Below are 12,014 nucleotides of genomic sequence, written 5' to 3'. Positions count from 1 at the left end.
GTATACACTCCTGCTAGCCACCCCCACAGTATACACTCCTGTCAGTACACGCTCCTATTAGCCACCTCTACATGGACCTAGACCTTGATGAAGGGAAAAAAAACAAACATGTGCTTCATCCAAAACTATTGTGGTGTAGTAGAAGTTTTTAACGGTCAATCACCAATGTTTCCTGTAGCGTGGTCCATCTGAGATTTGAATCTGCTTCATTGTTTTTTTTTTTTTTTTTGTCTCATGCCCTACAATAGAATGGAAAAACGGATAGAGGGCGTGAATAAGGTGGGGCCATGGTCAGGGCCGCACCTTCTTGTGTGAGGCTGCAATAATCCTCTCCCCCCTTCCACCGTCCACGTGGAAGAGTAAATAGTGGATCAGGACCGTACACCTAGTGGAACCTATCGTGGATGGCTACTCGTTGACGATTTCAACTAAAATGGATGGTTAGAAACATTAGATTGATGAGCTTTAAATGAAGGGTGAAAAGATACAAGGGTCCTTGCTCTTGCTCCGGTGGTAGACTCTTAGGAGTTTCAACACCTGGTGAAGGGTTGAGTACCCATAGGTGGTGAAATCCTACCACGGCTTGAGTGTGTGCGTGTGTTTTTTTTTTATTTTTTCAAAAGGGTAAAAAGATACAAAGATTCAACGGTTAAAATTAAAGATGAGAAGCTTGTTAATAACCCGGGTTATTAGGTCCAGGTCTTACCACCTGGTTTGGGTGATATTCCTGATTAGACCGGATCCGATTTGTCCGGTCAATTTAGGGGTGTACACGAACCGAGCTAGCTCGATTCGACTAGACTGGGAAAGGCACGATTCGAAGCTGAGTTAGAGCCGAGCCGAGCCGGTTTTTGAGCTCGGAAATCAGTTCGAACCAGCCCCAGCTTGACTCGGCTCGGATCGAATCGAACTCGGATTGAATCAGTTCGGAGACTTGGTTACTTTGCCATTGATGTTGCTCACCAACTGTTTGATACAATAACTCAACCAAAGGAGCATTAGACTGTAAGTCATACTAATCAGACAACCATAACTGGAAACTAATTCCCATCAAATGAATGGTAAAAAGAAAATATCTATTATTCAGATTCAACGGATAAAATTAGATAGTTGCGGTCATCCAAACAAGTGGCCTCCGCACACCGAATTCAGCCAACCATAAGATGGAAGCAATGGCCAAGTTTAGTTGGCGACTTAAGGAAAGAGGAGCCTTATAAATTTGCATTTTTCTCACCGTCAAAGATAGAGAGAAGCACTATAACTGGGAAGATGATACACTAGAGCCCGTTGGACCAGAATATGTTACAGCTATCTCTTCATAGCACACTTGGTAAGATAAATCAATTAAATCCAGTCGGCCCAAATGTGGAGATGGATGGTTCAAAATAACATGGCTGGTGGCAAGGAAGGTATGTATATGAAACAAATACCCTTTTTCTCTCTTTTTTTTCTTGGTTTTATGTTGCTTAGAAGGTGTTTGATAAAATACCTGTAAAACCATTGCCTCTGTTTGCATAACAGTGGAATGTTGAAGTTGCAGTTCAGGTGTTCGTGGAAATGCCTCAATGACTAACTCGGCTCGATCTCGGCCCGAGCTGGCCAGTAAGGGAGGACGAGCCGAGCTGAGGTCAGCCAGTGGCTGAGCCGAGTCGAGCTGAAGCCAGCTCGACTCGATGTACACCCCTACCGGTCATTAGTGGGGGTGTCAACCAGCCGGGTTAGGGCCGGGCAAGCTCACATCATTGAACCTAAGCCCAAAACCAGATCAAGCCCATCATGGGCTATGAGAGCCTAGCCCAATCCCAGCCTAAAATTTTTATATAGGGCCCATCCAGGCTTAGAAGCTGACTCACCAACTTAGCCGAATGATGCCCCAAGTCATTAGACCCAAGGGTTTAAATGGTTTTAGATGGTTTTAGGTCACACAAGCCCTGTTGACTCGACTTTAACCAATTTTAATTGGGTCCTACTTGATAGACCTAACTCAAACCTGTATTGAATCATAGTAAAGTGGAAACATGCAGGCCCCTGATTTGCATCTTACTTCGCTATCACCCAATAGATTTTTGGGTTAGGCCAAAAAACTAGCTGTAAAAGATTTCATAAGGTAACTTATCTAGTGGACCATCCAAATTTTGTGACCAGATCATGTGTTAAAAGTTCTTACAAAATTTCCATAAGAGAGCACTTCTGTTTATGCACGCGCAGGAACGAGAGAGGAATGCTCTCTTACACACCTTCTTACGTGAGCACCATTCCACACCTTTGCACACGTGTCATAGGCACAAAATTTGAATAGTCCATGTGGTGCGGCACCCCTTGAAACCATGTAGGCCTAAATTTCAGCTTGATCCAAGACTTTAGTGGGACATAGCAAAGAGAAATGCAAATCAAGGGAAGAAATTGTTTCCTTTTGCTATAGCCCACCAGAGTTTTAAGGGCCCAGAAGCACTGATCTCCATCCTTTTGTGGATGGTTGGTGGGAATTTGATCCACCACCCATAGATGGATGGTCTTATTCCAAACTAACATAATTGCAACTTTTCTTTAGAATAAGATTGATGAGATGATCCTAACCACTTAAAAATATAAAATGTTCAATGTCCAAATTCAATGATCTAAATAGTAACTATTCTAATCTAACTCATTCCCAGTAGAGACCAAAGCCAAATAACCTCATTGGTATCATGTCTCATTGACTAATTCTACAAATGAGCTATAACAAACTGTTTCTTACTTTTTAAAGCGATGGAATTATCACCAACAAATGTACAAAACCCAATTATAGAGTATCTATAGGTGAAAGAAACAAATCAATCCACATCACAATAACATTGAGTTTACCACAATATGTATAGAGAATGCCCTTGCCTAAAGTAACCTTAATATATGCAATGAACAACTTCAAGATAATGCATATATGGAGCTTGCATAAATTGAATGATGATACTCGCAAGGTAAGTAATATTGAGACTAGTGATTAATAGATAAATAAGCTTGCCCGCTAGTCGACGATACTAACTAGGATCATTGAGAGGAGTGGACCTTTGTTAAACAAACATATGATTGGCCTCAATTGGTGTCTTGGAAAGGCAAGAGTCAGGCATACTTGTAGTGGCCAAAAGATCAAGTGAAAGATAAAATATGCAGCAATTGAGAAAATCACTTGAATCAATTAGAGCTTAGTAATAGGGAAAAGTATATTATGATAGTTGATTGTTAGATTTTTAGTGAACCCTTTAGCAATAGGGCATGCTTTGTACTAAACAATAAAACCATCGGGATTGTAATTTTGTGTATAAACCCACTTGATATGGTCCAACGAAAAAGAGCCATGTGCATGTGTCAAAAGTAGGACTTGCAATGAAAAGGCGAAAACATCATCTCATCTAGAGAATTTTTGCTTTTCATTGTAGATTCTACTCATATCAATCGTATATGGTGCTTTTTCATTGGGTCAATGTAAAGGGTTATAAGAGATTCCTCGAACCAGGGTTACAAGAGGTTTGCATCCAAGGGAAATACACGTGCTGAGATAGCATGTCATTAAAAGTTCTCTCATGTCACCTGTACAGGCCGGTTGGTAGCTGAGAGAGAGAGAGAGAGAGGGAGGGAACGGGTTAGGTGAGATCTTGGACTCACCTAGGATCGGTGTGGCCCTTACCATAGGGGTCACCTCGATGACACTTTTTATCCATTTTCTTAGATCATTTTAGGCATTATCCAAAAAATGAAGCATTTCTAATTATCAGGTGGACCGTGTCAGAAAAAAAATTAGCGGTGATCAGGTGTACTGTATCATAAAAACAATGGTGTTTGGCCATTAATGGGCCACAAAAGTTTTGGATCAAGCTGATATTTGTTATTTCCCTTCATCTAGGCTTATGTGACCTTATCAACATATTGGATGGCAAATAAACACTATCGGAACAATAAGATGCTCCCTAATAAGTTTTTAATGACTGGAAGTTCAATCATTACTTTTTCCTATGGCATGGTCCACCTGATAATTGGATATGCTTCATTTTTTAGATCTTGCCATTAAAATGGATGGATGGTGTGGATGTAAGTTACATACAATAAAGTGGGCCCCACAGTTAGAAATGCATATAAACATCAGGTGGAGCCCAGATAGTTTTGAATAGTAACCAGCCCATTTCCACTGTTTCCCGTCGTCTGGCCCACTTGAGCATCATATCCTATTGATTTTTTTGTCTCATGCCTTAAAATGACCTGCCAGAACTAATGGACGGAGTGCATTTCTCACCAACAAATGGATGGCATGGATCACTTTATATGCTAAAGGTGAGCACCAAACATACTGACAAAAGCAAGCACAAAAAATTACAGTCCAACCGTGATTATGTCAGGCAACAATGGTAAAATAGTTTTTCAGAGACTTTAACAATGACTTTGGTCAAGAATATTAGTCAAAGTCAAACAGCTGTTTTTTCATTGTATTTTTAAATGCACAGCCTGTATTAAAAAATATATCAATTGATTTTCGTAATTAACTCACACCACATGAGTAGTCCAACTTTTTAATATATATATATATATATATATATATTATTATTATTATTCCACGCAACCTCATACTCAAACAGAAATCCACAGCCATGAGTATAGACCCAGTTTTTATGTACGGCAAAGGGATGCTTCTATTTTAGCCTACCTATTCATTAATTGCCCTTTCCTGCATTCAAAAATCAAAGTGCCCTTTCGACTCTACCAACAGCTTTGGCTCCTCAAAGGAAGCAGGCAGCCTTTGCTTATAGATAATTGCTGGGACCTGTGCTTGTTTTGTCTGATACTTCCATCCATGTCTGTTTTAGGGATGAACTTAGAGATGGACTCCAACATACCGCCAGATAGGGAACATTGTAAAGCCATCTCTCCTGGCCGTCCATCTAGTGGGACCAAGTCATGGATGGCTCATGTTTCAAATGCCGGACCTGGTAGATACCTCCATCCATCTCTTCTTGCCTTCAACATCCCACAATGAATGTTTAACTGAACCATTTATGTTTTAGAGGACCACCAATCAGATGGCTAATATCATCTGATCTATGTAATTCGAACCATTTCCCACCCTCGGTAGGGGACGGTCTCTAATGACCTGCAGAGAGATGCCCCTAACATATTCCAACCCTACCAGTGGTAAGCTTACACTACCACCGGGAAGATGACCGGCCCACATGATGTAGGCAGGACATCCAACTCTTCCATTAGATGCAGGAGCTCGTGTTATCCGCACACATAAAAAATCAGCCCAACCCAACACTCAGGTCGGCCACAACATAGTGTCCAAGATGAGAGGGGACACCCACCTTTGATTTGCACCAGGGCCCACCTGAATTGTAAAACAGCTTATTTTAGGCCGAACCCTTCATCCAGCCCACATTAAGGGTCTGAATGGCCTGGATTTCAGATACAGTACACAATGGGCCTCCTTTTCAAATCCATGATAGGCATCCACCGTGAACTGTTCCTTGTGGCGTGGCCCACCTGAGTGTTTCCTAGTGCTGATTTCTGGGTACTGGAGATCACTTGAGAGCCCGCATCTAGCGGACAGGTTGGATGTCATGAATACATCAGGTGGATCGCCCCTCGTGTCCGGTACCACTTTCAAAATATATTAAAACATGAACAAAACAGAAACTTTCAAACTTGAATTGAATGAGAAATACAGTTCTCATCAAACTTGCAACATTACAACAACAACAACAAACCATAGAGATACACATATTACCCAATAATGTATGTATATGACCAGGAAACCAATTCAAACTATATGTTGAATCTCCCTTTTGCTTATTAAGCTGACAATACTTATCCTAGAAAATCCCTGATTTTCTTTCAAATCACCTAACAATCCGGCCCGTTCATCTATGTACACAAGACGGGCCAGCGCTATGAGCGGCTGCCCGAGCTCATGCGCGGGACCCATCCTGGCTCCTCTTGAAGATGGAGTAGGCATCGCTGTATATTGCAACCACGTTGGAGAACACAGCCAGGACGATCATGAAAATAGACAAGATCTTGTCCTTCTTTGTCGATACACAATGGGCATCCCTGAAAAAGAAAAAAGAAAAAAAAAGACAAGAAAAATCTCAGTAATGCCACACACCAATATGATATGGACGCATGCATGTCAGGTACACATAGCTAACAAATGTCTGATGTCACATGAGAATGGTTTCGAGTATGGGATCCCATATTTGTTAGATTACAGTGGTAACAGGCAGATGTGGGGCCCATGTGTCTATCAGGTAAATCCTTAGAACCCAAAACTCAGCCAGATCCAAAACTCAGATGGGCCACGGCATAGGGAACACCAACCATTGATTACTGTAGGGACATCTATCTAATACTGTACTACAGCTCATGGAATGACTGTGAATTGTGATAAGGTCTTGACACGAGATGAGACACAGCATGTCCAGACAACATAAATGAATACACTGAAATAAGACACAGATAGACATGCTAGTAACAGCAGAGAAGTATGGAGGGCCATAAATGGGGAATGACTACTTGCGTTGGAACGCAAGGTGATTACCCTACATTCGAGCTCCAATCCGAAAAATGCAGCCCAAAGGGAAAAATGGGAGACAACAGTAGAAACTTTCGGATAGAATATGGGGTCTGTAGGGTCGTGTATATGTAAACAAAACCCATTACCCCAGCAGGATGAAGGAAAACATCTGAACTCAATCTAGCCCGAAACAATTGTGCCAGCCACAAGTGAATATAGAGGTTTTACATATGATTGTACATTGCCACTCATGGCGTTTCCACATCAGTTTTGGACTGGGATGCTTCTCGGGATGTATGATGAACATGAAGCGCATTGGATGAACAGTTTGGATTCTACATACACATCACGGATAGCCCACAACTCAAATGTATAACAATCACCATAGTTTCGAACATATGTGATCATTCCCCACCATTAAATAGGGTGACCAAGGAAAATGGGGCACGTTCATTTGTTAGAGAACAGTTATTTTAAACATCCAGTAAGTGGACCTTTGCCCTGAACTTGCAGACTTGTTTTGTAAAGACGATTCTTCCTCTTTGCACAAATATCCTTATCAGGGCCCTTGCCAATAAACCAAGATGGCAAAGCTGCCCTTCTTACGGAAATGTTAAACCATGGAAACAGAGTCTCTCACCTGAGGGTGATGGCAGCAGGAAAGATGAAACCAATACAAACTGCCGCGGTTGCCCCAGTGAATTGGAAGGCATCCCAAATGCTTGGTATGAAATTTGCACCCAAGAACACAACACCAATGAGCCCTGCACTGATCAACGCAAACCTCCGATTATCCAAAACCAAAGGGCCCGACGAGGGGAACAGAAGGCCATCCAAGTTCAGGCGGAGTGCAAAGAAGATAATGGGGAACACAAGCATGAGGTGAATAACGTAACTGACACGGACTGCGTCATTAAGCACTGAGCTATATGGGATGCCAAGGTTGGAATCGAAGTTGGCGAGTACATCATCAAGGGTTGAGTCACCAAAGAGGAGGAAACCAAAGAAGCTGGTGGTTATGTACACGGTCGAGCAGAGACCGAGTGAGGTCCGCACAATCGATTGTATCTGCGAGGAGTCCTCAAGCTCATTGTCTATGGTGTGGACTGCAGAATCACAATAAAATCCATGAGTACTCAAATGATACAGAGCAATCTTTCAGAAGGGGTAATCCTAGATTTCAAGACTATCCAATTTAGAAAGTGACCAGATTACAACTGTTTATTTCAGAGATGGTTTTTCAGTTTGCATACCGTTGTAATGACAGATATATGCCGTGACGAGAACAGGCACGACTGTGAAGAGTTTCCAGACTGATGTCAGATCAGTGACATTAGGGAGCCATCTGGGCATTGCTATGCTGCCATTTATCAATTTGACGATTGTGATTCCGGCGGTTATAACAACAAATACCACAGCTAGTGCAACTGATAAAGCAGATGTATATCTTAATGAATCTGCAAAAAAAAGGCAAAATAATGTTGTATCCATCAGGAACAGCAAAAAATGATGAGTCAATAAACAAGCTGAGCTTAGTATTGTCCACCAAAGATCCCGTTTAAGTCAAGAGTTTCCATACTTGCAACAGTCATTCACAGATAAGTAAACCCATCAAAGGGGCTATCGGGTTGTATCCAAATGAAGTGCTCTGAAACTTAAGATGACCAGATTGATAAGTTTGCTTTCTTATCAGTTTTTTTTTTTTTTCGCCCCTCGTTGTCAGAATAGAGTAAAAACAAATCATCAATCCGCAGCAACTCCAGTCTTGGAGCATTTTTCCCCTTTTAAGATCTGGCATGTCTAATCAAGTTGGGTTTTTCTTTTCTAGTCATAAGAAAATCAGAGCAGAGAATTATTTCAGAAATCAGTGGTAAATCGAGTTTCTATTCAAATATCTCAGAAAACCTACAAAAATATCTTGAAAAAAAAAAATGATGGATCAACATAGTTTCTATTCAAATTATTCATCAAAAAAGAAAATAGGTGAAATGAAAATTAATATCCTTTGAAGAAAAACTATCAAAATAATAGGTCATTCAATGGAAATTCAAGGAATCAAAAGCTGAATGATGGTATTAGTTTTTTTTTTTTTTTTTTTTAATCTGTAAAGTTTGAACCTACTGAAATGCTGGGAAGCAGCAAAAACCTGCCAGAAGCAATTAAAACAAGTTACTTCAAGTGGATTAAAAAGCACAACAGCATATATCCATAAGCAAATTGATAAAATGTGACTAAAATAAATACTGGATAAACACAGCAAATACAGCAAGGATAACACTTACCTACACGTTTGAAGCAAGCCAATGGAGCAAATACACCAAGAGTTGTAACAAGCAATATAAAGAAACGCCCATTCCACCAGTGTACTCCAAACCATCCCTCCAAGATACCGGAGTGATGAACTCCACTAGAAGATGTTCCAGAAAGCACATCGCCTAAACAAATAAGTTACACAACCCATTAGATTATTTAGCATTATTGGACATCTCCAAGTACAGAAAAGGGGAATTGGGTTGTATGTTTGAAGCGAAAAAAGAACGCAAAGGAATTGAAAAGCCAAGTTTAAAAACAAGCCACCCAGGGGTATTGAGAAAATTATCAAGAAAAAAGAAACACGACTATTTAGGCAGGAAAAATCATAGCCATCCCTTCTTCTCATCTTTAATTTTAACCATTGAATCTCTATATCTCTTCATGCCACAACTATTTAGGCAGGACAAAAGGCAAGTCCGGAAAGAACAAAACTTGTTCAAGGTATTTCATAATGGTAATGAATTATATAAGAATTACACCTATACCTAGAAGTGTAGCAGATATTTAAGATTGCCTGTGGTTTATTTTCTAAATAAGAAGTGTTCGAGAAATGTCTAAAAGAATCTCTAAAGATTCTAAACTGCTGTTATCCGGACCCAAATCAGTTCAATGAATATAATCGCCATTCACCCCCGTCATACTGAAATTAAGAGACAAATGACCTTAAACTAAGCAAATCAGTTCACCAAAATAAGCTTTGATTCACAGGAAGTCAGAGGTTGGAGCCGACTTCGTACTTATGCCCTGAAGAACATCAGATGTTTAATCCAGCACAATCGTTTTAGTCCCTCTTTCGGCAAATCAGGCCTCTCTGAAAGATCAGAACATAAAAGATTGAGATACCTAATTAAAAATGTTGAGGGGATTATTCCATGTGACTCTCTTCTATGAAGTAACAAAGTTGCACTGCGAATGACTATTATCAGGAAGAGGTTTAGCCGCCTGTCAAGTCAGTCACTGGTGTTGCTCCATGAGCTTCATATTATACTATTCCTCTTTTATCAGTCTAATCTCATTAATTGTTAATTTAATTTATCAATCGTGCTTTCCACAATCAGAAAGCTTCATGGAAGTCACAGAACCAAGGTTTTAAATCGGTGTATCAGGTATTGTATCGTTTGCCACCGACAGATCCCTGTATCACCCTACATCACCAAACAGATCCCTGTATCACCCTACATCAACAAACAGATCCCTGTATCACCCTACATCAACAAACAGATCCCTGTATCACCCTACATCACCCATGTATTGGGCTGTTTCGGGCAGATACAGCTGTATATTTCAAAGGAAACACCAGTACATATCCTGCAATAAGAACTGGTTTTGGATTGATAGTTTAAACCTTGCACAGAACTGTGAGAAAACCCAAGAATCCATCCTTATCTACAAAGCACCAAGTGAAACCAATTCAAGCGACTGTGATCGATGGATGATGCATGCAATACAATAACTCTACGAAGAACAAAAAGATGGGATTGTTTAGAGATGATACCAATGATAATCATGTACACAATCAACACGCCGATGTTGTTAATGACGACGCAGAGCTGCAATAGCATCCTCCCAATTCTTCCAAAGGCATCTCCCATAACACCTGCATAGGAAACCGATTTCCCAGCCCTGCTAGACCTAAGCAGCATCTCGATTGAAGCCTCTGTCAGGAAAGCAACGAATACAATCATAACAATCCCAGGCCCAAGCCCTAAGACCTTCATGGTCGCAGGCAGAGCCATGATTCCAGCTCCGACGATTGTCGTCGATAGGTTAAACACAGCCCCAGCAAAAGAAGCTCCGCTAAAGCCATCAAGCGAGACATCTTCCTCCTGCTTGCTTGGCAAGAGAGGAGCTTTCTCATCTGCAACCTGTTTGTTTTTTCGCTGTCTCTTCTCCTTCTTCTCTTTCACCGGCGCAGGGCTTCCGGTCGTCATCTTTCTTCGAATTTAAATCTCGTAACAGAAATCCAGAGTCCGAAAGGTGAAATCTGAACCCCTTGAGATAAGAAATCTCAAATCTGAGCGATTTTCGCTGATCAGATAGAAATTTCAAAAAAATAAATAAATAAATTCAAAAGCTCGAGAATCAGCTGCCAAGCTTTCGAATAGGAGGAAAATCAAATCAAGAATGATTGTAGAACTTTGAACATACAATTCCAAAGTTGCTCAAGATCGTCAACCGATTTCACTTCAATCAACACAGAAAAAAAAAAAAAAAAAGCTTTAAATATCTCAGATCCTTCGACTGAGAGCTGAAAACAGCAAAAGATCCAAGCTGAAACCCTAGAACCTACCAAATCCCCAACCTAAAACCTAACAGCTAAAAAAGCCGCCAGAAACCCTAAAATCGGCCAAATTCCCAAATTAAAACACGAAAACAGCACAGAAACCCTAAAATGCAGCAAAGTTCCCAAATCAAAACATCCAAAAACCCGCTAAGAATACTGGATCTGAAAGCAGATCGATCGAAATTAGAGTCGACATCTCCCTCACGCCTCCTTTTATAAAGACCTGAAGAGCTTTCCGTATATTTCACGTATGTCCACTTTTTTCGTACGATTTGACTGACAATGACCTCAGCAATATGCGGAAAACCAGCGTAGATCGTCGACTCTCTGTAGCTTTCTTCGATTCACAGCGTGAAATGACGAGATTTCAATGGCATGTTTGATTTTCCAAATCCAAGGTAAGTAACGGTTACTCACATTCTGTTTGAAAATTCATATGTACTTCTGTTTGGAAAATCGGTCAAAATGGACTAGTTTAAATTTGTGGGCCCCACTGTAATATATACGATGTATCTGTGCCGTCCATCCATTCTAGCATGACATTTTGAGGCATTTCCTAAAAATCTATACTGATCCAACACTCAAATGATCCACACCAAAGGAAACAGTGGCTTCAAAAAGTTTTTAAAGGTAGATATTTGATTTCCTAAATCCTGTGGTGTGACCCACTTGAGCTCTGGATCTTCCCCGTCTTTTCGGATGATGACCTAATTTCAGCTGTAATAATGGATGGACGGTGTGGATAAGAGACATATTATTGTGGGCCCCATGTATATTTCACATCATTGACAAGTTTTGATTAAGCATTAGTATTGATGCTGTAATTACTTAAGGGCATTGATGCTGTAATTACTTAAGGGCCTGTTTGGCCCGGCGAAT

General features: G+C 40.6%; 1 protein-coding gene across 1 annotated transcript; it reads right to left on the bottom strand.

Annotated features, from left to right (window-relative positions):
- Positions 1–5,652: 5,652 nt before the first annotated feature.
- On the bottom strand, positions 5,653–11,494 carry LOC131255673 (amino acid transporter AVT6A-like). The gene is made up of 5 exons (XM_058256463.1): positions 10,347–11,494; positions 8,821–8,973; positions 7,792–7,995; positions 7,179–7,644; positions 5,653–6,075 (listed from the first exon to the last, which is right to left on the bottom strand). Exons 1-5 carry the CDS (start codon positions 10,780–10,782, stop codon positions 5,934–5,936), a joined length of 1,401 nt encoding a protein of 466 aa, XP_058112446.1. The 5' UTR covers positions 10,783–11,494; the 3' UTR covers positions 5,653–5,933.
- Positions 11,495–12,014: the final 520 nt, after the last annotated feature.

Source organism: Magnolia sinica, chromosome 9 (genome assembly GCF_029962835.1).
Source record: "Magnolia sinica isolate HGM2019 chromosome 9, MsV1, whole genome shotgun sequence".
NCBI lineage: Eukaryota > Viridiplantae > Streptophyta > Magnoliopsida > Magnoliales > Magnoliaceae > Magnolia > Magnolia sinica.
The sequence above is the reverse complement of the archived record's forward strand: the minus strand, read 5'-3'. Positions and strand labels throughout refer to the sequence as shown.

Bases quoted from the DNA above. Each gene is read 5' to 3' on its own strand.
- LOC131255673 (XM_058256463.1), bottom strand. From the start codon at position 10,782: ATGACGACCGGAAGCCCTGCGCCGGTGAAAGAGAAGAAGGAGAAGAGA. The intron at 8,974-10,346 runs GTATCATCTCTA...TTATTTGTTTAG, and splicing joins TGTGTACATGATTATCATTG to GCGATGTGCTTTCTGGAACA. The intron at 7,996-8,820 runs GTAAGTGTTATC...TTTTTTTTGCAG, and splicing joins GGCTTGCTTCAAACGTGTAG to ATTCATTAAGATATACATCT.